At 45.9% G+C, this 25037-nt stretch overlaps 1 protein-coding gene across 2 annotated transcripts; it reads right to left on the bottom strand.

Annotated features, from left to right (window-relative positions):
• Positions 1-7409: 7409 nt before the first annotated feature.
• Positions 7410-24495, bottom strand: Qdpr (quinoid dihydropteridine reductase). 2 transcript variants are annotated; one of them, XM_036200589.1, is made up of 7 exons: positions 24287-24495; positions 21784-21876; positions 18296-18392; positions 17284-17424; positions 12809-12917; positions 11099-11182; positions 7410-8033 (listed from the first exon to the last, which is right to left on the bottom strand). In XM_036200589.1, exons 1-7 carry the CDS (start codon positions 24380-24382, stop codon positions 7928-7930), a joined length of 726 nt encoding a protein of 241 aa, XP_036056482.1. In that variant the 5' UTR covers positions 24383-24495; the 3' UTR covers positions 7410-7927. The 2 variants fall into 2 exon arrangements, with proteins under 2 accessions (XP_036056482.1, XP_036056481.1); XM_036200588.1 differs by lacking the exon at positions 24287-24495 and adding an exon at positions 22871-23247.
• Positions 24496-25037: the final 542 nt, after the last annotated feature.

Raw genomic sequence — 25037 nt, 5'->3', positions numbered from 1 at the left:
GCAGGCGCAGGAATGATCTCCAGCAGGCGAGCTGACTTATCGACCCTGGGTCTGCAGAGATAGAACTTGAATAGGAACTTAGTTTCTCACTGGGCTCCCCAGCACCAGTGTGCATCTGTTGCCAATGCCTGCCCCCTTGTGGAAATGTTTCAAACTGCATGTACCCTTCAAAATGCTCTTGGTTTCAGTGATCCAACATGCCCTGTGACTTACAAGATAAAAATCATTAGCCCTGGCTAGCTCACCCAGTGGAGTAGACATCGAGGAGTGGGGCCAGTTCTGCTCTCACACTCTCGGGTCCGGCTCACCCGCCACTCACACCACCAGGGCTAGCTCTACTGTTTTGTCCAGGCGAGGTGCAGGGCCCCCTCTCCCATGTTCAGCAGATGAGGGGCAGGGCCAGCTCTCTCACCTGCAGCAGGTGGCAGGGGGGAGGAAGGGCATTTTTTTTTACCACCACATGGCAGCTGGGGGCAAGGGGGAGGGGCAGTGCTGGAGAGCTCGCCCAGGTGGTGATGATGAGGGAAAGCTGGCGGGCTGACCAATCCAGCTACCGCCCAGGCCCAGAACCAGTATTACAAGGGAGCCCATCCCAACACTCACCTCATCTAAGTACTGCTGGAGTGTGTGAAGGGGCTGGGTCCACAGATCCAAAGCTACAGGATCTCCTTGCCACAGGGCAATGGGATATGCAGAAGGAGTCCCAGTGAGGGCCCAGTATGGGGGTTGTAGCAGAAGCCAGAGGCCTTGAACCAGACCAACGACTCATTGCAATGAAAAGTAAAGATGTATAGTCTAAAAGGTACACTCTGTGACTCACTGGGCCACACTACAGCTTCTACACTGAGATTTTTTTTTTTATTTGTTTTTTGTTTGGTTAGTTTGGTTTTTGCTTTGGTCTTGTTTGGTTGGTTGGTTAGTTTTACTTTTAAATTTGCTTTGTAGGGGAGGTTGCAAGGGCAGAGGGCTCAGCGAGGGGATCAAGAGGTGAGTGGGATCGGTATGCTTAATGTGAAATCTACAAAGAATCAATATAAGGTGAAAAAAAAAATTCATGATGTGTCGCCTGCCTCCTGAGTGGTCCCCTCATGCTGCATTTCCACGGCTGTATTCTCCCAGAAGACTCCTCCGTGGTGCCTGGGTAATTAAACAGATGAGGTAAACTTGGGAATCGACTAGAGTTCAGAATTAATCCACTTCATTCCCAAAGCTGTGAGACTCCAGGTAAGTGAACTAATCTCTCTTGCTCTGTTCCTCGTGTGTGAAATAGAGCAATAATGATATCTGCTGCCTAGGGTTGTTGTAGGGAGAGTAACCAGAAATCTCCTCAGGAAGGTCACGGCCCCCAGTGCCCACCCTGTGGGCTACTTACAGACTCATGAGCTTTCTGCTTCTGGACTAATCATTTATGATCCACCATATAACTGATGAGGTTGTCTCTGCAGTGTGAAGAGACAAGAATACAAATACTTAGCACACGTATAATTTAACGAAGACAGTGGTAGAGTTTTAAAATAGTTTACCCTGCGCCCACCCTTCAAAGGGAACACTGGAGATTAGGTTTGCGGGCACTGATTTGTTGGGAAAATGGTCTGAGGCAGAAGGGCTGGGGGCATGGAACCCAAGAAGAGAAAAATGGGGGAGGCAGGGGAGCCAATGCACTTCAATTTATCAAGTTGGGTCAGAACTAGGCCATCGATGAGGCCATCCCCCCCCCCCAACCTCCCAGTCACCTGGATCAGCTCCCTGTCAGCTTTTTAAACTTCTGCATGGAGTTGAAGCCGTTCAGTGTCCCCCAGCCCAAAGGACTCCTCGAAGGGAAAACTCCAGAAAGCCTGGTAGAGAGAATATGAAATTGTCCTACTAAGGGTAGGTTTTGCCAGTCATGGGTACATGCTAGGTAAGTGGCTGCCCCTCATTGTACCTGTCTTTCCATCTGTAAAATGGGGAGTTAACAGTGCCTATACAGTAGGGCCATGGTGAGAATGGAGCAAATGGTGTGAGGAGTTAGCACGGTACCTGATACACAGGAGTCACTGTGTGTCATCATCGTTCCTGAGACCCACACGTGAAGGAAAGACAGTGTCATCAATCAATCAGCACTCATGGCACCTGGCCTGCCAGCCGCTTGGCTAGATCATCCAAAACTTAACAGCAGGGTGCAGAGTTTCATAAAATAAACAAGGTCTGCTGTTGGCTCATCAGCTAACGGGAAAGATGGACACTACACCAAATGAAGACAAATAATTAACTAAATGAGGAGCAACTAAACGAAGAAGGCAGTACTGAGGATCAACTCACATGTATAAGCTTAAAGAACCTCCACCAGGGCAGGAGAGGTGGCTCAGCAGGTGAGAGCACTGGGGTACAAAGAACTCAAGTAGATTCCTGCTCTCTTCTGTCTGTAACTCCGGCTCCAGAGTGATCTGGTGCCCTCTTCTGGCCTCTGCAGACACTGCACTCACTTAATATGCACTCACAGACAGGCATGTAATAAAAAATAATTATAAAGACCTCCTACCTCTAGTTGATATTGGTACATTTCCATCTAGCTTTTTCTACCAATGCATACACATTATTTCACAATTATGTTATAGACTCACCGATTCTCAGAACACTGCCAGTTAAACCCTGACACACTAGCCATAACAGGACAGCAATGGTTTCAGTGATGGTGAAATCTTCAAAACTGTGTCTTCATGATAACATGTTTTAATGTAATTAAGATGACATCACTTACCACATATGCATCATACAACATTATGCTTGAAGACTTTCTCATATCACTTGAGGATTATTTCAAACTGTTTTTTTTTTATTATTAAGAAATTTTCTATTCTTTTTACATACCAACCACAGTTCCCCCTCTCCTCCCTCCTCCTGATCCCCCAGCCTTACCCCCCCAACCTACCCCCATTCCCTCCTGTGACAAGGTAACTCCCCTCCCATGGTGCATTCAGTTGAGGCAGGTCCAAGCCCCTCCCCCCTGCACCAAGGCTGTACAAGGTGTCCCACCATAGGCACTGGGCTCCAAAAAGCCAGCTCATGCACCAGGGTTGGATCCCAAACCCATTGCCTGAGGGGCTCCCTAAACAGTTCAAGCTAAACAACTGTCTCACCTATCCAGAGGACCTAGTCCAGTCCCATGGGGGCTCCACAGCTATTGGTCCACAGTTGGTGCATTTCCACTAGTTTGGCTGGCCATCTCTTGTACATTTTCCCATCATGGTCTCAATGTCCCCTGCTCATAGAATCCTTCCTCTCTCATTGACTGGATTCCTGGAGCTTAGCCTAGAATCTCTGCATCTGCTTCCATCAGTTACTAGATGAAGGCTCTATGATAATAGTTAGGGTATTCACTAATCTGATTACCGGAGTAGATCAATTCAGGCACCCTCTCGACTATTGCCAGTAGTCTAAGGTGGGGTCATCCTTGTGGATTCCTGGGAACTTCCCTAGCACCATGTTTCTCCCTGTTCCCATGATGACTTCATTTATCATGTTATTCTCTTTCCTCGCTCTCCCACTCTGTCCCTGTTCCAGCTCGAACCTCCCATTCCCCTATGTTCTCATCCCCATCCCTTGCCCTCCATTATCCCCCTCACCCCTAGTTTGCTCATATGGGTCTCATCTATTTCTCCTTCAAACTGAGATTTTTAATAGCACCATCGTGTTTATTATTAGCACAGTTGTGCTAATTAATTGCACCGCTTATTTGCAGCCTGATAGAGTGCAGCGCCCTGAAAGCCCATCCAGTTGGTAGCTTTTGCTACATCGTAGTGTGTGATGTCAGGCCAGTCATTCTCTACGCATACTCTCCTCAGCAAAACAGGCAGAGGAACAGTCTCCTCCATGGAGTTGTGAGGACTACTGGAGGCTCACAAAGGAGATCGTGGCCACAACAGGTAAATGTTGGAAAAATGTTAATGTGGTGATTATTTAACACCATTTGACTGTGGATCTTCAGGGTTACTTCCAAGACTTCAGCAATGTAGAACATAGGAATTGCATCTGTGACCAGTTTCTGTCCTGGAATCTGGTTCTTACCTAGCATTTAGTGGGATTATTAGCTCAGATGATGTGAAGTTTTCAGAGTACTGATGAAGACCACTGGATTACTTCCAGAAGAAGTTCTGTGAAATGGCCTTCGCACATGCACTGAAATACAAACCACCCTAACCTGGCAGCTCTAACTACTGCTACCTTACTGTTCCAGTGCATGGTTCTAGGGTAACTGATGAGATGGAACACTGGTTTTTCTTTCATTTTGATTCACAGCTCTTATTACCTATCCAGGGACAAAAATAATTTGGAAAAAAATATATAGTATATAATTCCTCCAGAAATAAACAATACATCCAGAAACCTGAGGAAATTAAAGGATAGACTCTGGCTTCTTGAGAAATTTAGGAAAGGAACTCATTTAACCCAGGAGTGTCCTTAGGCCCCACCCCAGATGATCTGTTAATGCTAAGAATATTCTAGAAAATCATCTGCCCACAATCCTCTTTCCAGAAATTAACCCAGAGCCCCCAGACAGGGGATATTAACATTCTTATTTCACTGACCAGCCTGAACACATGCCAGCAGAATTTACTGTGAGTGAGTCATATTAGTAATGGAAAAATCTAGAATCCATATGAGATTGTATAACCACATTTAGCCATGGTCAGAAGCCCCCACTACCTCATGGCTGAGAGTCAGAAGGAAGAGTAGACACACCAGAGGCTGATCCCGATGCAGGGGCTGGTCAGTAGAAGTGGGGTCTACAGGGACACCACCACGGCAGGACTCACTGCCCTTGAGTCATTGCCCTTGAGATGTACCTGGAGCAGGACTCTTCACCTCCACCCCTCTCGCTCCATCTTCCACCAGGCCTCCCACCCCAGCTCCTGATTTTTATACAATAAGAAGTAACATAATTGAAAATGGGCAAAGGAGCAAAACAGACATTTCACCAAAGAATACATACAAATGGCCACCAAGCACATGAAAAGATAGTATCATCAGTGAGGGGAATACAAATCAAAAGCACAGTGAGAGAATATATGATAGCCACTAGAACAGCCATAACCAAAATGACAGACAGTAACATGTTAAGTCTAGTGTGTGGTGCAACCGGAACCATTTTGCATTTCCAATGGAAAAGTCAAATGGTTGCGCTGGTTTGGAAAACAGTGTGGCAACTGCAAAAATAAACACAGACTTAACCATCTCATATTCAGAAATGATATTCATTGGCATATATGCAACAAAATGAAAACATACAAATAAGATCACCCATGAACACTCATAGCACAACTTCCTAATGGCCAAAAGGCTAAAGGAAGTCAAATGTCCACTAACTGCTAAGTGTTTCTCTAGCCCACTGCTGTGGGTGAGGTGAACTCAAGCTCAAAACTGCAAAGAAAAGGTCTCAACTGCTTACTGGAACAGACCACAACAGGCTGCCTTCCCAGCACTCTCCAGCCGTGCCATGCAGCTCTGATTATTCCCAGAAGCAGTGAACAAGCCCAGCTTCCAGAAACATGCAGGCTGACCTCCCAGCCAGCAGAACCCATTTTGAGAACAATGTGGCTGAAAACGAGCACCTAGGGACACACAGTCCAGACAAGCTGAGGGAGCCTGAAAACCCAAGAAGCCAGAATTCAAAGTCCATGTATCAGACCAGCTCCTCAACAAACTTTAGCAATGGAGCCTACCTATGAGAACAAAGCAGAGCCAAAACCTGGCAGACCCTTCTAGATTATATTCAAGAACTAAGCTCACGAGACTCCACCAGGTATGAGTTAGCGGTGTCTGTACAGCAATTCCTCTCCACCCATACTGAGGCTCACTCCTCCCACGCCAACAACTCTACTGAAGCCTCTCTTCCAGATCACAGTGCCGGTGGCCAGCAGCTAGTCCTCAGCTTTCATTTTTCTTCTCAGCAGCATTTAACATCACCGTCCAGCTCTCCTTGCCACATGCTCTTTAGCCTCAGGACACTGCAGCCTTTCTCTGGCCTCCCTGCCTGTCTCCCATGTGTCTGCTATTGCTAAAGCTTAACCCCTCATCACATGTGGGTCCTTGAACCTCTTGAAATGTGAGCAGCATAAACCTATTTTCTTTATAGTTACTCACTCTCCAGTAAACACAAGCAACGTGAACCCTTTTTTTTTAGTTACCAGCCTCCAGTATTTCCACTGCAGTAGCACAAGATGGATGGACTAATGTCGTCTACGTCTATATTACTTTTTTTTTAAGTTCACTTTTATGTGTATGGGTGTTTTTGTCAGCATGTACATCTGTGCACCATGTGTACCTGATGGCCACAGAAGGCATCAGACCCCCTAGAAGTGGAGTTCCTGGTAGTTGTGAGGCACCATGTGAATGCTGGGAATCAAACCCAGGTCCTCTGAAAAGAGCAGCCAGTGCTCTTAACCGCTGAGCCATCTCTTCAGCCCCCCTCTACATATTAGCAAACTTGACCCTTGATATTCTTCACATAACTTCGGAGCCAGTTACCAGCTTATTTCCTCGCTGCTCTAGTCACCCTTGATTGCCTGTACTGGCTGAAGACAGACATGCAAGCACCTGAATATGTTTACAGTATTAATTACAACAGCCCAAAGGGGAGAGCACAAGAGTGTATCCGCGTGTCAACCGGATGAACAAAATGCCTATTGATACAAGGGACTCTTACTCCTCATCACCAAGAGACATGTACTCTTACTCCTCATCACCAAGAGACATGTACTCATACACAATCTAGAGAGGGAGGGTGCAGAGACCATGCCATGTGTGAGCCAAACATAAGATGTCAGGTGCTATGAAATACCCAGAAGAGAAAAATCCACTGAAACAGAACGCAGGTGAGTGGTGGCAGGGGCCAGAGGGAGGGAGCACTGAGAACTGCTTAAGAGCCCTGGATTTGACTTTGCCAACGAAAATACTTGGAACTAGAGGTGCTGGCTGTACCCCAGAGTTGTGTCCCAAAAGCTGAAGCCCTTGCCTTCAAATGGCTGGTGGTATGTCATTTCATGAAAAGAGAAAGCAAACTGGAGGTCTTTATAACTGGCGACCATCTGGTGATGGGTTCTGGCCTTATACAAGTGCTAGCAGCAATGATGATGCTAATTATCTCTCTAGGCCTCAGTTTCCCCAGCTATAAATTGACCAGACTGGATTACATCACAACTCCTTAGCCAGAACAGTGTGAATAAGTCACCTGGAGAGCTGCTTCTGGCCTCACAGAGCCATCCCAGCCTCTACACACATGGCAGGCTGGAGCCTGTGTTCCCACGCAGAAAATGCTTGTCTCAGACCAACTCTACCCTCTTGTAAGACACCAGGAGACCCCGTACCTCAGGGTTCCACTTTCCTAGGACCACTGTATGTAAGTCAGGACTGGAGTAAAAAAGACAACACAAGACATGAAGTGTGTTTATTAGGAAGAACATCCCAAATATTCACAAGTGGTTCTCCTGCACACTTAGCTTAGGCTAGGACACAAAAAGATATTGTGACAGTCGGCTACGTTTGCTTACATCACAAAAGAATTTTCAAGGCAGTTCAATTTCAGGCCACAAAAAATCACCTCTATGGCACCAACATGGAATTCAAAAACAGGCTGGACTTTCAAGTGCCCAAATGCCAACAAATGAGAGGAGCATTGAGGGTCTCCAAAGCAATCCAGGATGCTGTGACGCAGGCTGCCCCCACACCTCCCTGGGCCCTCGGCACTGACAGTGCTACCTACAGGCCTCTTTGCTCATTTCCCATAAACACCATACCATCCCAGGACAGCAAAGGAAAACTATGAAAAAGACAAACAGGACTGGTTATCTTGTACCGCCAACAGGAATACAGAAAACATGGGGCCAGATGCAGCCACACACAGGTTAGTGATGTTTCGGGAGAGTTCTCCCAGGCACTGAGATGAGGCTTAAAAATACGCTGGAGTAAGCTCTGTCTTCCCTTCTGTGGTTACCACCTGGATTAGGCTTCCTGAGTTCGGCCGTTTATTCCCAGTGATCCAGTCATGGAAGGTTCTAGAATAAGAAAAGATATTTTACATTCTTAAAGCAAAATTCTGGGTTCATGCTAATATTAATACTGGTGGCCTTGGGTGTGAAAGGTGGTTTCTGGGGGGAGCTATGAGAAAGTCACTAGACATCAGGAATATATAAACAGGTCCCCAAAGAGCTCAGTGCCTGACCAGGAACTAATGTAATCATAGCTTTCACTTTTGTCCTTTTCTACGTGGTCAAATGCTTCACAACACAGTGGTATGAGTTTAACTAATAAAATGGATTTTAGATAATTAACTGTAAGAGACAGATAAATGTACCATACAGGCATCCCTGAGTACCTATGGAGGTCTAGTTTCCTAGACTGCCAAGGACCTCAACATCCAAGAAGGTCACTCAGACCCTTTAAGTAAGGGGCATGCTATCTGCATGTAACCCACACACATTCTTCATATATTCCCCAAATCACCCCCCCAGACTACTGACAGTAACTCACACCACACATCCCACCTAATAAGCAACTGTTAAAACTGCACTGTCTTTAGGAAATAACAACAAGGGGGGGGGTCTCCACCTACTTAGTACAGAAGCATTTCTTTCAGTGGTTTTGATGTGAAGTTGGCTGAATTGGTGCATGAGAACCCACAGATAAAAAAAAAAAAAAAAAAAAACCCAGCTTATGCTTTATTCCTTCTCAAGTTTAGAAGAACACAAATTCCTTCTTTAATTTTAGCAAACATGTATGGAGTACCCAAGGCAAGATATAAAAAGCAGGCTGTTGTAGTAGAATATATTAGGACTTACAACAATTAGCTGTTTGTGGAGAGGGGTACCTAACCCTCCATGGAACAAATGAAGTTTCAAAACCAGGGAGAAAAAAGGCGCAAAATTTCCAAGAAACAGCAACAAGCAGGTAACAGCGTCTAACAGTGAAGCATTTGAGTACCCTTGAGTACCATCCACCTGAGGATCCACTGCCAGGATTTCAGTCCTCTACCTGCAAAGCACTCAGCTCTTAGGATGCTCTGTGGTCCCAATGTGCAACCCTATGGACTAGACTTGATAGTCAGACACTCAGGCTCCTTCTCTGGATATTGTACAAGCCAAGAAAGTGTATAGTCTTAAAACCCAAAGCATTGCTAAAACAATACTGTCACTGGTCATGGTCCCATCTCTGGACTAGAGTTGAGCTGGATGTCTTTGAGAGAGACAAAGGGTTTCCGTATTCATCACTTGCCTGTCTTGCCTTTGGCCTTTGGCCTCTCCAGCAGTGTGGAGTGGATGACAGAGAAGACATGCTTACCATTGCAGGTAAAGAAAGTCAGGTACTCACAAGCATTTCAAACAAACTTCACTCTAACTTGTCAAGTGAGTTTCAAGTGCTAGAGGAAAGGGTGTCTGACAACCCTTGTTAGGGGACATGTGCATGGGCATGAATTCAGACCCAGGAGCCTCAATGTTGGGTCCAGAGTCTAGATTCTAGGTTAATATGTCACTCAAACATTGTGAGAACATTGGCCTTTAAAGAGAAATGTAAAAGCAATCACAAATCAAATCATGGTGTCTTCTGGAACTCCCTTTTTCAATCAAGTATTAAAGCATGACTCCCAGCTCACTGTGTGGTTAGCAGGCCCACAGGCCCGCCACCATACTGCCTAAATAAGAGCCTAGGTTTGATAGTCTTTAGGCAGGATACTCAAGTCACATAAAAATAATTTTCTAGGAGGGTCAACTAAAGTAACAGGATGCATGAGCTGAGGAGATAGCTCACTCAGTAAAGCACTTGTCACAAAAGCATGGAGCTCTAAGTTAGATCTCCAGAACTGACATTAAAAAAAAGCCAGGCACAGCTATACATGCCTATAATCCCAGCGCTGGGGAGGCAGAGGCGAGAAGCTCTCTGGTGTTTGTGTGTCAGCCAGTATGGGAGAAACAGTGAGTTTCCAGTTCAGTGAGAGACTGTCTCATAAAGTGAGGTGGAAGGGATAGAGATAGATGTCTCAGTGGTTAAGAATGCATACTGTTTTTGTAGAGGACTTGAGTTCCCAGCATGCACATCAGGCAGCTCACAACCCTCTATAACTCCAGCTCCAGGGACCTCAAGCCTGTGGCCTCTTCCAACACCTGCACTCATGGGCACATACCCACAATCAGACACAAACACATATACATAATTAAAAATAAAACACATCGTTAAAGGAGACACCTGATGGCAATCACCTCTGACTTCCAACGCACTCACACACACAGATAATAGGAAGTATTTAAAATAGTGCCTAGCACATAACTAGCACTATGTGTGTACTTGTTTCAAACATAAATACAAGGTTTCTCCATTTAATTTAAATGAGTTCTAACATTAGGTCAGAAACAACCACGCACTGCAGCCATCAAAGCAGCTATGACATTGGTACTATGGGGAAGGGACTTGTGACCTAGCCATCCCATGCCAAGACAACACCTGGCTGTGGTAGGTATCCACTGAACCCAGACTTACTTAATAGAAGGCTTTACGGAATCGAATAAAAGAAACGCCAAACAGTAAACCCAACTCCTTCTCCAGTGAGCTTTCAAACTGTCTCCAGGTTCACTGACAGCTGACTAGGATTTTGTAAATGAAGACTATATATATATATATATATATATGTAGGTCAGCATGACTGAGATATATGACTGAGACTTCCTGTCTTCCTGCCTTAGAGTTATTCCTGGATACCTTGCCGATTTGTAACCAGGAGATGGGGATTACTGAACACGTGCTATGGGTCAGCCACACTGTCAAGTATTTAACACACACCCCAATGTTTCATTCTCTACACCGTCACCATGGACCTCATTACACACAGGCAACCATCTGTGTCCTAGGGCAGTTGGCAAATACGCTCACTTCGGTCAGACAGGGAGAAGAAAAGGAGTCAGGACTCATATCGGGGCTATTAATCCCTCCACACAATTGCTCTTCTCCAAATCCAGGTGCCTCAGGACCTCAGAGCCCCAGAACCTTACCCAGGATCACTGAGAGTCCCCAAAGGGCAGGGGACAGAGAATGGAGGCTGTTTAGTCACCACCCCTCCTGTGATACTCACTCAACCAGGAACTCTAAGGGTGTCCAGGAGCTGAAGTCAGCCTCAGGCATTGATTTCCTGTTCATTGGAGTATCCAGGGTAACCCTGCAGCGTAGAGATAAGTGTGTCATTTGGGCATCGTCTTTGTAATAACAGGAGTCTGGTTCTTGACCATGAAAAGACAAACACAGCATCAGCACTGGGAGCCTCTGGTACTGAGCACGACATTTACATGGAGAGATCAGACAGGATAATCAGAGACCAGCAAGCTTTCCACATTAACAAAAATCACATCTGAGGGAAATCCAATAAGGCTCTTTGTGACTCACACTAGGGCAGACAAGAACAAAACAGGGAGAGTCACATTTTACCTTTACGTCAAATACAGCCTTTATCAAAGGCAAGTACTTTATTAAGTCTGTGGGTACACTCTAAAATGCGGCTCATTTCTAAGATTTCTAAGGATTTATGTGAAATAATATTCCTCAAAATATCAAAATTGTAAAGTTATTATTTTTAAGCATATGGCTGCCTACCAAGAAACTTAGGATTTTCAAGAAGAGAATACAAAATGGTACAAAACATTTGGGCCTCAGACATCAGTCAGAAAGCAGAGAGGCAGCTCAGTCATAAAACCTCATAATTGAAAGACTGGAAAGCTAGCTAGCCCCTGAGCTGCCCCAGGGCCCTCCACAAACCGGAAGGAAGCAAGAGGCATTGAGAAAGAACATGCCATGTCCAAAGCAGCAACTTCTGCCTTGGACAGCTAAGTAGGGATTTGCTTCCTGGTCAGCTAGAAATGCACCCATAGATTCCCATGATCTCCTACCTAATTTCTCCCACACTGCTGCCCATGCCTGGCTACACAAACACACACATGCACACACACACTGGCTTTTTAACAATGTAGAAACAGAAAAAAACTATATAAAGTAAAATAAAGTATGAAGACACTTTAAAAGTAGGAGCAGAGAAGAAAAGAAAGCATAAAAGAGGCAAAAAAGATAGGCACATCCCTCAAGACAGACCATGACCATCAAAACCCTGAAAAACTGTCACGGGCTGATGTATCTCCCAGCCCAGAGTCCTAGGCTGAGACCCAGCCTGCAGTGTAACAGGGGTAAGGCCTTTAGGAGATAACAGGTCGGGGGTGTGGCCCCACAGATGGACTGGGATACTTACAGAAGGGGGCTGAGGAAGCCTGTTTGTCCTTCTACCATATGATAGCAGAAAAGGTACCATCTACAGCAGCAGTTCTCAACCTGTGGGTAGAAACCCTTTGGGAACTAAACAACCATTTCACAGGGGTCATCTAAAACCCTGTGAAAACTGATCAGAAAATACAGATATTTTCATTATGATTCATAACAGTAGCAAAACTACAGTTATGAAGTAGCAACAAAAAAGTATGGTTGGGGACCAGCACAACATGAGAACTATATTAAAGGGTCCAAGCACTAGGAAGGTCGAGAACCACTGATCTACAGGAACAAGCTCTCAGCAGACACCAACCTGGACTTTCCAATCCATATAACTGTGACCAGTACAATCCTGTGGCTTATAAAATACCTAGTCTAGGGCACTGTGTACAGTAATAGGAATATAGTAAGGCAGGCGCTTAAGGGCCTTTGGTAACACACACTCAAAGCACGACAGAAAAAGAGTCTCAAAACGAATGTCGACACTCAGCAGCGGGCAGGGTATGAGCGATGGGACCTCCTGAGCACCTACGGGAGCACAGCAATGGCAGCAGCCCCGGGGGGCATGCCACTGTTCTTCCCCGCAAGGCTCTGGCAGAGCTGATGGACGGCGCCCTTGGCCATGCCGTAGCCGATCATCCCTGGGAAAGTGAAGAAAACAGTTGGTTACACAGACATTAGGTGCAATCTCCTCCACTCTCTGGTCCCTTAAGACTAGCCACAGCCATACCTGGCATCCTCCAAGCCGGGCACCCTCACTAGCCCTACCAAAATAACAGCAACCAGAGAAAGGTGACGGGACGGGTGGGCACGGGTGTGGCCTCTGGCCAGTTCCCACGAACGCTGGTTTTTAAAGGGCCCTCATGTCAACAGGTATTCCGCTTCTTCAGGTGGCATGGAGAAGAACAAAAGGTCCTAGACTGGGCACTTCAAAAGTGGGGCTCTCACACCTGTTTTCCGGATGACTGTAATGGTCACAGATTCTCTAGCCTTGCCTGTTCACGTGTACACCCAACCCATCAACGAGGCTGCACTGAGGACCAGAAATCAGCCAGGAAAAGCCAGGGAGGCCACAGAGGTCAGGTGGTGTGAGGGACTGCTGAGCTGATGAGGACATGGCTTGGCATAGGACTGGCTTGACTCAGCTGCTTGCCCAGGAGCATAAAGGAAGGTGTTTTCCCACTCTCCCTCCATGTTCCTCACTGCTCCCGGCATCTTCACTAGTGCAGTTATTCACACTGTGGAGCAGAAATCGACTGTCCATCGGGGGCATTCCCTTCCTTATCCAACATGCAGAGCAGCAGACTGTGTGTTCTGACATAGCTGTCTGTTACAACCCTGACCTTGACATTATTTCTCTATGATCTTCATACCCATCACCATCATTCTGCTGCCTGAAAAAACTAGCTAGTGCTTAAAAAGGATTCCTTGCTTCTAGGCACCAAATCTCCACTTAACCATCATCTGTCATTGAGCCTCCTCTGACCATAAATCCCCAGATTCAGTGCTAGGCATATGAAAATGCAAGGCAGCTCCCTGACTCCAAGGTGAAACCCAGGATCCAAGTTGAAGGTCATGGCTAAGGACATGCAATGATTCCTCAGCACTGTGAGTGAAGGAAAATAAGTAGCCCTCCCAGCCACAGCCATCACTACACATGAGTCAGGGTAGCCCTGGAGCCCCGAGGCATCAATTCCCCTGGAACTGGGGTTAGAGGTGGTTGTGTGCTTCCTGATGTGAGTGATGGGAACCCAACTCGGGTCCTCTGCAAGAGCATCATGTGCTTAAACCACTGAACCATTTCTCCAGCCTCTGTTTTTTGAGACAGGTTCTTATTATATAGCCCTGGCTAGACAAGAACCAGCCACATAGACTAGGCTTGGCCTCAAACTTACAGCAACTCTACCTCTGCCTATGGACTATTGGCATGAGCTACCATGCCCAGCCTCAGAAGGAGGTATTCAATACATTTTTAAAATTACATTTATTTATTTGTTTGTTTATTTATTTTGTATGTATGCATGTATGTGTGATTGGGCATGTGTGTACATACCACAGCACATGTATGGAAAATCAAAAGATAGCTTGAATCAGAGGCTAGCTTGTGGAAGTTGTTTCTCTCCATCCACCATGTGAGTCCCAGGGATCAAATTCAGGTCATCAGGCTTGGTGGCAAGTGCCTTTACCCACAAAGCCCCTCTCCCCAACCCTCAATACATTTTTTTTTATTCATATGAATGTGACCGTCATGGTGGCACACACCTGCCATCCTAGCAATTGGAGTGTAAGTTCAACTTCATTCCAGGCTACATAGGATGAAGCCCTCTCTAATATACAAATATTTGAATGGAAACAGTAGTATGGTGTGGATGCCCACAAGAACACACACAGAATACTTCCAAAAGGATGTCTGAGATCTGTGACCGACTGTACCTAGGGAGTGCTGTAGGGATCAGGCACTTGACAGTCTATTAAATGTGTCCCTTAAAGCACCGTGTGAATGTTTCCTACACACACTGGTTAAAACAAGCTAATAAAAAGTACATGAATAAAAATAATACACTGCCATCAATTTTCTCCCTTAATTAAGTTCTACTCAATAGACTCTGGGCTCTTGGTCACATCTGCTCCTCCACAGAATCTTCTCTGCTCTCTCATTTTCTGCCTTTAGTTGTCCAGGACATCTGCTTAGACAGTAATTGAGCAAGGTGTAATGTGCATTAACAGCTGCACATATTCAGGGCATACCACTTGAGCACATCTTGACATTAGCACATAGGCTGCCTCAGGCTTCCTCTCCCCCCACAACTCACTGAGGCTCTGCTAACTGTCATGGAAGGCCTACAAGCTCAATAGCTGAGAGGCAACCTGAGTCCAGGGAGGTGGGATTCACAGCCCAGTCCCAGGACCAATCACTGACCAGCTTCAGCAACAACGCGGATTGCCAAAGAGGGTCAAGGTCTCAAGAAGCTACTTAGGAGGAGTATTTCACCATCCTTCACCTAAGCCAATGGTGGTTTAAAAATACAACTCAGTGAAGTACAGGGCGCTCTCTACCTTTTCATTCCAGCACTGTGAAGGCCGAAAAGCTTTAGAAGGAAAGAAATGAGCAACCAGCAACCCATGGCTTAATTCAACAGAACAGCACAGATAAGAGATCATTTGCAAAATATAAAAAAGTGCATACAACTACGCTGGACACTTTCTTCCAAATTATAACATGATCATATAGTCCCTCAAGAGTGGCTTCCAACCACAGCACAGAATGGCTGCAGAGCAGAAGGATCATTAAGATGAACCATCATGTGGAACCATCTGTACTTGTGAACCAAAGGAAACGGGAGCCTGCTTTGTCCTTTAAAAAATGAGTCTTTCAATGCTGGGGTTTTGTTTTTGAAATGTCAACCTATTACTCATTTCTCTATTTACTTTCTAGTGCCTCTGCCCTATGTCGCCTTTAATAAGAACCAGCTCTGAACCAGACAGACATCTAACATTTACACAGCTTTAATTATTGCAACAGTTACAGACCTGTTAGCTCTTATGCTCTCCGAAATGCAATGAGCGGCAAGAAATTACTAATTAGCAAGAGCCTCACGGTTCAGTGAGTTACATAAAACTGGGAAGGTGCCCTAAGATCTCTACCACTCACATTCAAAGAAGCATACCTCTTAAAGCCAGAGAGTACACATGAGACTTAGTGCCCACCCTCTGTGCCCCTTACTTAAGTCCCTTTTAGCCCTGGCCCTAAATGAATGTATGATATAAAATGCACTCCCGCTCTCCAAATTTATATGTTGTCAAAATCTCCCTATAATTCAGAAAGTTACTGTATTTAGAGACAAGGTCTTTAAAGTGGTAATTAAGTTAAAATTAGGTCATTAGGGTGCAACCCTGATCTAGAAGGACCAATGTGCTTCTCAGGGGTAGAAGTTAGGACAAACAGAAGGATGATCATCTAGGATACAAGAAGGCAGCCATCTACAAGTCAATGAGTAAGGTCCCAAAACCAACCACACCAACATCCAGATCTTAGACATCTCGCCTCTAGAATCGTTAGGAAACATGTGTCTATTAATTGAGTAAGCCAAAGCATGGCAGACCCAGCAAAAGAATACAGGGAATAAGAAATGCAAAAGAAAGGGTCTTCATGGTGGAAAGGAAACAGCTCACAATTTAGAACTAATCAGGGGCCAGGCAGCAGGGGCGCACGCCTTTAATCCCAGCACTCAGGAGGCAGAGCCAGGTGGATCTCTCTGAGTTCGAGGCCAGCCTGGGCTACCAAGGGAGTTCCAGGAAAAGGGGCAAAGCTACACTGGGAAACCCTGTCTCAAAAAACCAAAAAAAAATAAAAATAGAACTGATCAGGGGTTTGGTTCAAAGTATATTCACTACGGATTCATTAAATAAATCTGGACAATTTATTTAACTCTCTAAATTTTGTTTTTCTAACCAATGAATTAAAAAGGTAACAATGATGCCTACAGCATGATTCAACAAAAACAAATGTGAAGTGGAAAGTATATATAACAATATGATATGAGTACAGTAAGACCCACCATTTGGTAGGCACTATCTATGTGTCAACAACTCTGTAGATGCTCTTAAGTTATTGTCATTGTTTTACAATTAAAGAAACTGTGGCAGACATTTGACCAGAGAATCAGGGTTAAGAATCTGCCTGCCAAAATATTTCCCTGGGGCCCATAATTACAATGCAATGGTAAGGTGTGAGTGGTAACTAATCTACATCCGGTTTACTGTTTATCCTTCTATTGATCACAGATCATAAACCAGAAGGAGTGCCAAATTACAGTACCATGAGCTGGGGACAAATGCAAATGAGAAGATTAAGACTGTTCCTATAAGAAGACTCTGGCATAAGAGAAATTAAACCTAACCAATAGGAAAGCTCCTGAGGGCAGGAAGGAACTGCACCACCTCAACCCAAGACGTATGCAGTAGCCCTAGCAGGAGAATTCACACTGCACACAAATGAAGGCTTACCAGGAGTCCCATCCAAGGCAGCTTTGGCCCCAGCCAGGGTCAAGAGGCCTCCTTCTTTCAGGTGCTTTGTGGCCAAGTGGCTGGAGATGGTAGATGTCCACATACTCTGCTTCCACATCAGGTCACAATTTTTAAAGAGTGCTGGGGAAAGCACAAAAAAATGCAGGCTCATCATTCCCAGAGAAGAACCCAGAAGGCAAGCTCAACTCACACTGTCCTGCAGGACAAGAAGCCCTCCAGGCCCTGCTGGTCTACCAAGGAGGTCTAACAAAACCAGCACAGGCCTCAATGGTCAGAGGCACAGGTTTAAACACAGGTCATGCTGTCTCCTGGGTCTCAGCTCCCTCACATGCTAACTGACAAAATTTCAGCCAATAAATTTTAGCAAATAAACCTGGGGTCAACAGACTCACCAGACTGACATGGCTTCAAAAATGGTTATACTTTATGAAGGCCATTAGATTTATAAAAGGGACTTCTCTCCCTATTCTGGCTTCTACCCCTGATAAAAATCCATGCAATGATCACCCTATGGCCATAAAGAGGGTTGTTACAGAGTTACATTTTCATAGATGAAGTTAATGAGAGCCTTTAAGAGTCTGTAAAAGAGAGCTGGAACAGCAACCATTTCACAGCTGCGTTAGCCCTCTAGCCATTCCAGAGACTGGGAAAGAACAGGTGGTAACACATGTCACACTGTCAGCCCCTCACCTCCCCGGTTCTCAGGCTCTCTTCACAGCCCACCCTCCTCCATGGGATAATGCTAAAAGAAAACTCTCACTAGACACCGAACTTTGGCTCTGGACTTCCCAGCCCGCAGAACTGTTGAGTAGTCAATCCCTACAAATTACCCACTGCTATCATCACGAATCAAATGAAAAGGCAGAGCTGTGGCAAGGATCCCAAGAGACAAACAGAAAACCAGCTGGCCTGGTGCCTCATCTAGACCAGAGCTGTGTCAGCTAGACAAAGAGCAGAGCAGAAGCAATAATTAACTCGGAAAAAGACTCACACTTGGATTTGGCATTGCCCCCAGCCCATCCTCCAGCCACACAGAGAATCGCGTCTACTTTCTGGTCACCCAGGAGCTTTCCAACTTCAGCAGTGACCTTAAACAAAAGAGGCAAAAGGTGAGCTGAAGCAGGCCTTGTTCTCTCTTTCCCTTCTTTTTAAGCCAGTTTACAAAGTACCTCGCAATTGGCTGGGGAAATTAGATGGAAGAAGTTCCATGCATTTTGGACCGTGACGCCAACAACTTTTCAATATGAATTTCCTAAGGGAGAGCCTCTATGTGAGGATTCTAAAAGGCATGAGCACTTCCTGAAATCTAAACATAAAGAAAGGGAGGAAAGGGGGGGCTTAAGAAAATCACTAGAGCCTCATGACAAACAGGCGAGGTTCTGGTATGTTCCTTTCCAAATCTTCTTCAGGAATCACAAGCTCCTGATATGAGAAGGTTCCATTCCACTCACCCCACCCCAACTCTAAACAAAAACATCCCCCCCCCCCCCCGTTATTTTGAGACAGGTTTTCTCTGTATAACAGCCCAGACTGTCCTGGAACTCACTCTGTAGACCAGACTGGCCTCGAACTCAAAGAGATCCACCTGCCTCTGCATCTGCCTCCCGAGTGCTGGGATTTAAGGCATGTGCTACCACCGCCCAGCACAAAAAGACATCTTTAACAAAGAAATATCATTAAGAAACACAAGAGCACCAGGCGGTGGTGGTGCATGCCTTTAATCCCAGCACTTGGGAGGCAGAGGCAGGAGGATCTCTGTGAGTTTGAGGCCAGCCTGGGCTACCAAGTGAGTTCCAGGAAAGGCACAAAGCTACACAGAGAAACCCTGTCTCGAAAAACAGAAAAACAAAAAACAAAACAAATCAATGGTCTCTACGTTTGAAATGTTAAAACCCTGAGAATATATCCATACACTCTCATTATCGTTTATTAAAAGGACAGTCTGACATGCAGGCCATGCTGGCCAGACACTGTGGCTCTTACTGGTTGGAATGTCCAAGGTAATGCCTCTGAAGTTTTCAGTATGCTCTATCTTTTGAAAACTGATACCAAGACCCAGAGTCTCTCCAACAACATCTCCATTGAACCATTACTTCTTTTCTGAAGCCTCAAACTGTTCCTTCAAAGGGAATGTCCGGCCAGTGAAAATCAAGCTTTTCCTAAAAACCATACTTAACACTTTCCTTTCATGCAGATTCTGGAATCCTGTGTCTTTTACCTACTCTGGCTACATTATTTGTTGACCTTCCTCCTATGACCCTGAACAATCCTGGAGCCCCCTCCCCTTCTTTCAGAAGCCAAGTCTCTCAGGCCAGAACCTAAACCAGTATTTCTCAACCTGTGGGTCATGAGCCATTTGGGAGTCAAATATAGATACTGATATTACGATTCATAACAGCAGCAAAATTACAATTATAAAGTAGCATCGAAGTAATTTTATAGCTGGGGGTCACCACAACATGAACTGCATTAGAGGGTCCCAGTATTAGGAAGGTTGACAACCACTGACTAGACCCTGACTGCCAGAGGCTGCATCAACTCCCCACATCTGGATGGGCACAGGAGCCGTGCCATGCTGCCTACTCTTCAAAGGAGCACAGAACAAGCAGCAGCTACGGACCATCCGACTTTAACCTATGCTTCATTCCACATTCCAGCCTCTTAAGCTTCTAGACTCAATTCTAGTCTCACTTCTGTATCTCTTCTCCCTGCTTGACCAGGGGCCAATTTCACATGTGCTAGGATTAACTTTTCTCTTCTGGTACCTCGAAAGTAAAATCCAAGTGCCATGGAGTTGATCTGAAACTCACAATGGGATGAAAGGAAGTAAAGATCTTAAAAAGCTAGGATTAAAATAACACATTGTGCCCGGCTGACACATTCTATATAGTCAAGTCTCAGGTGGGGACAACTTCAACATTCAAAAACCTATATGGTGGCTAGCAGGATGGTTCAGCAAATAAAAGTGCTTCCCGTATAGACCTGTTAGTTAGTTTAACCCCTGGATCCCGGGGTGGAAGGCAAGAACTAACTACCAAAGTTGCCCTCTGACCTCCATACATCGATTACAGCATGTACGCCCACATTAACACTCTAATTCATTCATTTGCCACCCTTTCTCCCCACTCCAGTAACAATAATAACAATAATAATAATGAGTAAATAAACCCACATTGCTGTCAGAACGTCTACTTCAGAACTGAGGAGACACTGAAAGCAGAACCCACACTTGGAAGGTCTACGGCTCTCCAAGCCCAGGCATTGCTCTTCTCCCGAGTTTCAGCTTTCACTGCTTTATCCATGGGATTGATTTGAGGCATGTAAGAGCACAACCATAAAATCCACTGCCCGGGCACAAACCATGGCTAATAGCTATTGCCACTCTCCTACCTGCATGACCTTAGGCAAAGGCCAGGAACTCTCTGCCAGTCTTTCCCACATCTGTGATTTAAAAGAGCCAAGGAACATGAATCGTCAGCCAGTGTTGAGACCACCAGAGAGTGCACAAGGCAGGCCCACTTACAGACTGATTCGTGTCAGGGAACTCCTGCCCTAACCCTAGCACTAACTAGATTCTCTGAATGTCACTTACTGGCTGAAACCTAGCGACCCCACTGTGAAGCAGCCCACCTGCCTGCCAATCCAAGAGTCCCTGAAAACACAGTATACCACACAGGGAAGGAAGCGGGGATTTCCTTGGGAATGAGGGTGGGAACACTGCCCTAAGTCCTCCAGAAGGGATCCTCCAGAGGGAGGACCACTTAAGAACCTCTAAGATACTCATACTAAAACATCCACCAAAAAAAAAAAAAAAAAAAAAATCCATCCAGATGGCAATGGTGGTCCTTCTGGGGAGTAGCACTATCTTGGGGGAAAAGGTAGGATTACTATTTATTTACATATTTCTAAAATTCTATGTGTTTCCCTGTTTTACAATTTGCACATAATTTCATAACTGAAAATAATATATTATTAGTATTTATGCTTTGAACTAGGTTAACTTCACTTTTCAAAATATATTAGATATACAAAGATGTCTAGCCATACTATTTTTGTTAAATAGTAAAACCAAACAAAAAATGAACTTAAATAAGAAAAAAGACTGAGGTATACAATAAAGAGGAAACTAAGTAAGCCATAGCCAATCAACAAAATAAAATATTACACATCAACAAAGCATTTACATGAAATAAAGTATTCCAACTAAAGGGTGAAGTTTTAAAAATCTAACCATCAATATAAAACATATGACATGCAAAAGCAGTTAACACACAGCATGCAAAGTAAAGACAAGGAAACATGCCAAAATAAGCTAGTCAGAAATGGATCCTAAAATTTATCTTTGTTTGTGCCTTTAGTTTTGTTTCTCACTTTTTCTAAGTTTTCCTTGGAGGATTTGGGAATTGGCAGACAAAGAACACAGCCAGAGAAACATACCCTGGGCCTCTCCTGTCACAGAGAGGAGCCTTTTAGAATTACCTGGTCAGCCTGCTCCGTAAATGAGTCTGTCATTTTAACAATGACACTGGCACTGGCCTCTTCATTCTCCACCACGTCGATGCTGGCAACCCACTGGAGCAAGAAAAGCAGTTCGGGGGTGATAGTCAGTGAGTTGTTACTTCTCAAAAGAGCCACACCCAGAAATGAGAGCAACAAGGAAAGTGAAGAGGCTCAAACCGAAATGCATGTGACCGAACAATGTTTCCAGTTTGCAATTTGGGATTCTGAAACGTTTGCATATACTTATCTTGGGAATAGGACTAGAGTTTAAACACAAAATCCACATTTCGTATGCACATTTCATTTACATTGTATACGCAATCTAAAGGAAATTTTACACAGTGCTTTTAATGATCTTGAACATGCAACAGGTTTCATGTCATGAAACTTCTCAGCTAGGGCATCCCATAGTCCTTAAAAAGCTTCAGATTTAGAAGCATCTCAGATTTCTGGATGCTTACCATGTAGACAAAAACCCACTAGAGAAAGGAAGTAACGACTGATCTCCTAGGCATCCTTCAGGGGTGATCCACCTTCTACCACACTTCACCCCAAGCCACTGTGTTCCTTCCTCTTCCCTGGTGGACTCTCAAGGCCAAACTCTACATGTACCTAGAAACACCCGAAGTCAGAAGAGCCTCTGTAAAGAGCCCACAGCGAGAACCAAAGACTTTGCTGGCCTATGATCTCTGCCACAAATACTTAAACCTGCTAATGCAGGAGTTGGTTACAATAAGGAGGAGTAGGGGGCTTGGATGAGCCATCCTTGCAAATGCCAGATGCTGAAATATAAACTACACACGCCACATGGTGTTATTCTTTTCATTTTATAAAACCATTTCAAGTGTAAAACCCTTCACAACTCTTGGGTGCATAGAGATGGACGGCTGTCCAGTTGTCCGATGGAAGTCCCCTCAGCTCTGCAGCAGACAGATGGGCTGTCAAGGAAGATGCCCAACTCAGGTTGGCTCAGCCATAAAGTGGCAATCTTCTTCATCAAAGAAAGGAGGTGAATGACTAACGGGGTTAGTAAGAATAAGAACAAAATGAGATGGAGGATACTCACTCCCAGCATCACTGAGTTTGACTGCAGAAACCTCCAGGGTCCTTCAGGCTGAAGACCCCAGAGGTCAGTATCTATCTTTAGCTGCAAATACAGCAGCATTCAACAACACTCATTACCTGTATACCCCAAACCATGGGGAATAATACTGAGACAAAGTCGGCTCCACCCCAGCCCTCCCTAGGGTGCCAAGAAGGAAAGGGAAACAGAATTCAGGGTAAATCAGCACACCAGACCCAATGCAAAGGCCAAGGAGGAACACTGGTTAGTAGCTGGCTCCCTGGCTCATGCTCAGCTGTCTTCTTATGCAGCCAAGGCCCAGCCTGCCTAGAGATAATGCTATTCATAACAGGCTAAGTCCTCCCACATCAATTATCCATCAAGATAAGCTCTCACAGACATGGCCACAGGCAAATCAGGTGAGCAATTCATCCACTGAGGTTCCCTCTTCCAGGGTGACTCTAGGTTGTCAATGTGACAAAAGATAACCAGTGGGGGAGGGGGAATCAATGAAGTTAGAGTCAGAGAAAGCTGACTGGTAGAAGTACAGGGCCCAGTTGAGGTAGACAAAGCCCACACCTTCAACGCTGCCTTTGTCTCCACCCTCCATCTTCACAGATTGTGGACGACATCCCAGTCTTCCTATGTTCTAAACAGATAGTGATATTATTTTTGTACCACACTGAAGCCAGAAAAAAACTCCTGGGCCCTTCTCTTGATCCCAGGGGACCCTTGTAGTAGTAGGCTGCTGCTTCTGCTAACTAAACTCTCAGGAAGGTGCTCCAAGCCCCAGGGCTGACTCTTAAGACAAGTCTCCTGTGCTGAACCATGCTGATCCCTGCTAAGAGGCTGGGGCCAAGATCAGCTCCGTGCCCACTTGTCCTCTGGCGGTCGACACCTGACTAACCAAAGTAGTTGAAATATCCTTAACTAAGCAAAGATGTCAGCAGCTGCGGGCTTGTGACTGCGACTGCCAGATCCAACAGAGCTAAAGCAACACGGGTAATAATATTAGCTGCAGTACTGGCGGCAGCTAGCATTTAAAAGGCTTTTACCTGTTATTTCATTGAACCATCACGATCGACCCAAAAGTAAACAAGAACATTATCCTCATTTTATTTAACTGGGGAACTGAGATTAGAGGGCGTTAATCAATTCAAGGTCACTGGGCTAATAACTTCGGGCAGCCCAATTCCAGAGTCTCCCTTCTGCCTCCCCACTCCCGAGTCATGCTGGACCTTCTGGGCCCGGAGGAAGCCTAAGGAGCACCTACACCACACGCTCCTTGCAGGGCAAAGCCTCGACATCTATGGCCTAGAACAGACCGGAGCATGCGAGTGTAGCCTAGTCAAGGGTGCACACGGAGGTAATCCCCCCCCCCCCCCCCTCTCCATGTGTGCGGCCGTCCCGCAGCGTTACCCAGTTGCGGGCTCGGAAGGCCTGTACGCAGCGCGAGCCCAGCGCGCCCCTGCCGCCGTACACCAGCACCCGGCGCGCCTCGCCCGAAGCCGCCATTCTTCTCCTGACAGGCTCCCGCGGTACGTACGAAATACCAAGCGCGAACGCACTGCGGTGTCAGCCGCTACCCCACGCGGAACTCAAGTGGGTTGCCCGCCCCTTCTTGCGCTCCGCCCCCCGAAGCTCCGCCCCGGGAGACGGGGACATTGCCGAGCCACGCCTCCCACTTCGACCAATAGGAGGGCGCCAGTTGGAGCGCGTGATCTCTACTGTGCCCCGCCCTAAGGCTGAGATACATTAAACCACGCCTCCTCTCGATGAGGGCGGAGACTCTCAGCCGCCTAGGTACGCGCTCTCTACTGCGCCCCGCCCATCTGCCCCGCCTCCGCCGCCCGTGAGCCAATAGGAGCGTAGCTACCTAGGCGCGTGCTCTTAGACTCCGCCTGGTGACCCGCCCTCGCTTGTCGGCCAGTAGGCGCGCAGCACTCTCTCCGCCTAAGCTCGGAACACTACAAGCCTTGAGACAGCAGCAAAGTTCCGCCCTCCGGCAAGCGATCTTTTAACAGCGCCACGCCCCAGCCAGGAACAAGAGTTCAGTAGCGCTGAAGCTGCAGGGATCAAGTGGGTGAAAGTAATTGCAGATACTTAGCAGACCACCTAAAATATTTTAACCCCCAAATAAAAGTATGAACTTTGCTTGTCCCCATTGCCT

This window comes from Onychomys torridus, chromosome 10 (genome assembly GCF_903995425.1).
Source record: "Onychomys torridus chromosome 10, mOncTor1.1, whole genome shotgun sequence".
Classification (NCBI taxonomy): Eukaryota; Metazoa; Chordata; class Mammalia; order Rodentia; family Cricetidae; genus Onychomys; species Onychomys torridus.
This window is presented reverse-complemented; position numbering and strand designations above follow the sequence as displayed.

Bases quoted from the DNA above. Each gene is read 5' to 3' on its own strand.
- Qdpr (XM_036200588.1), bottom strand. From the start codon at position 22,969: ATGCTGCTGTATTTGCAGCTAAAGATAGATACTGACCTCTGGGGTCTT. The intron at 21,877-22,870 runs GTGAGTATCCTC...TTCTTGCTCCAG, and splicing joins CAAACTCAGTGATGCTGGGA to TGGGTTGCCAGCATCGACGT. The intron at 8,034-11,098 runs GTGAGTATCACA...TTCTTATTCTAG, and splicing joins CCCTTAGAGTTCCTGGTTGA to AACCTTCCATGACTGGATCA.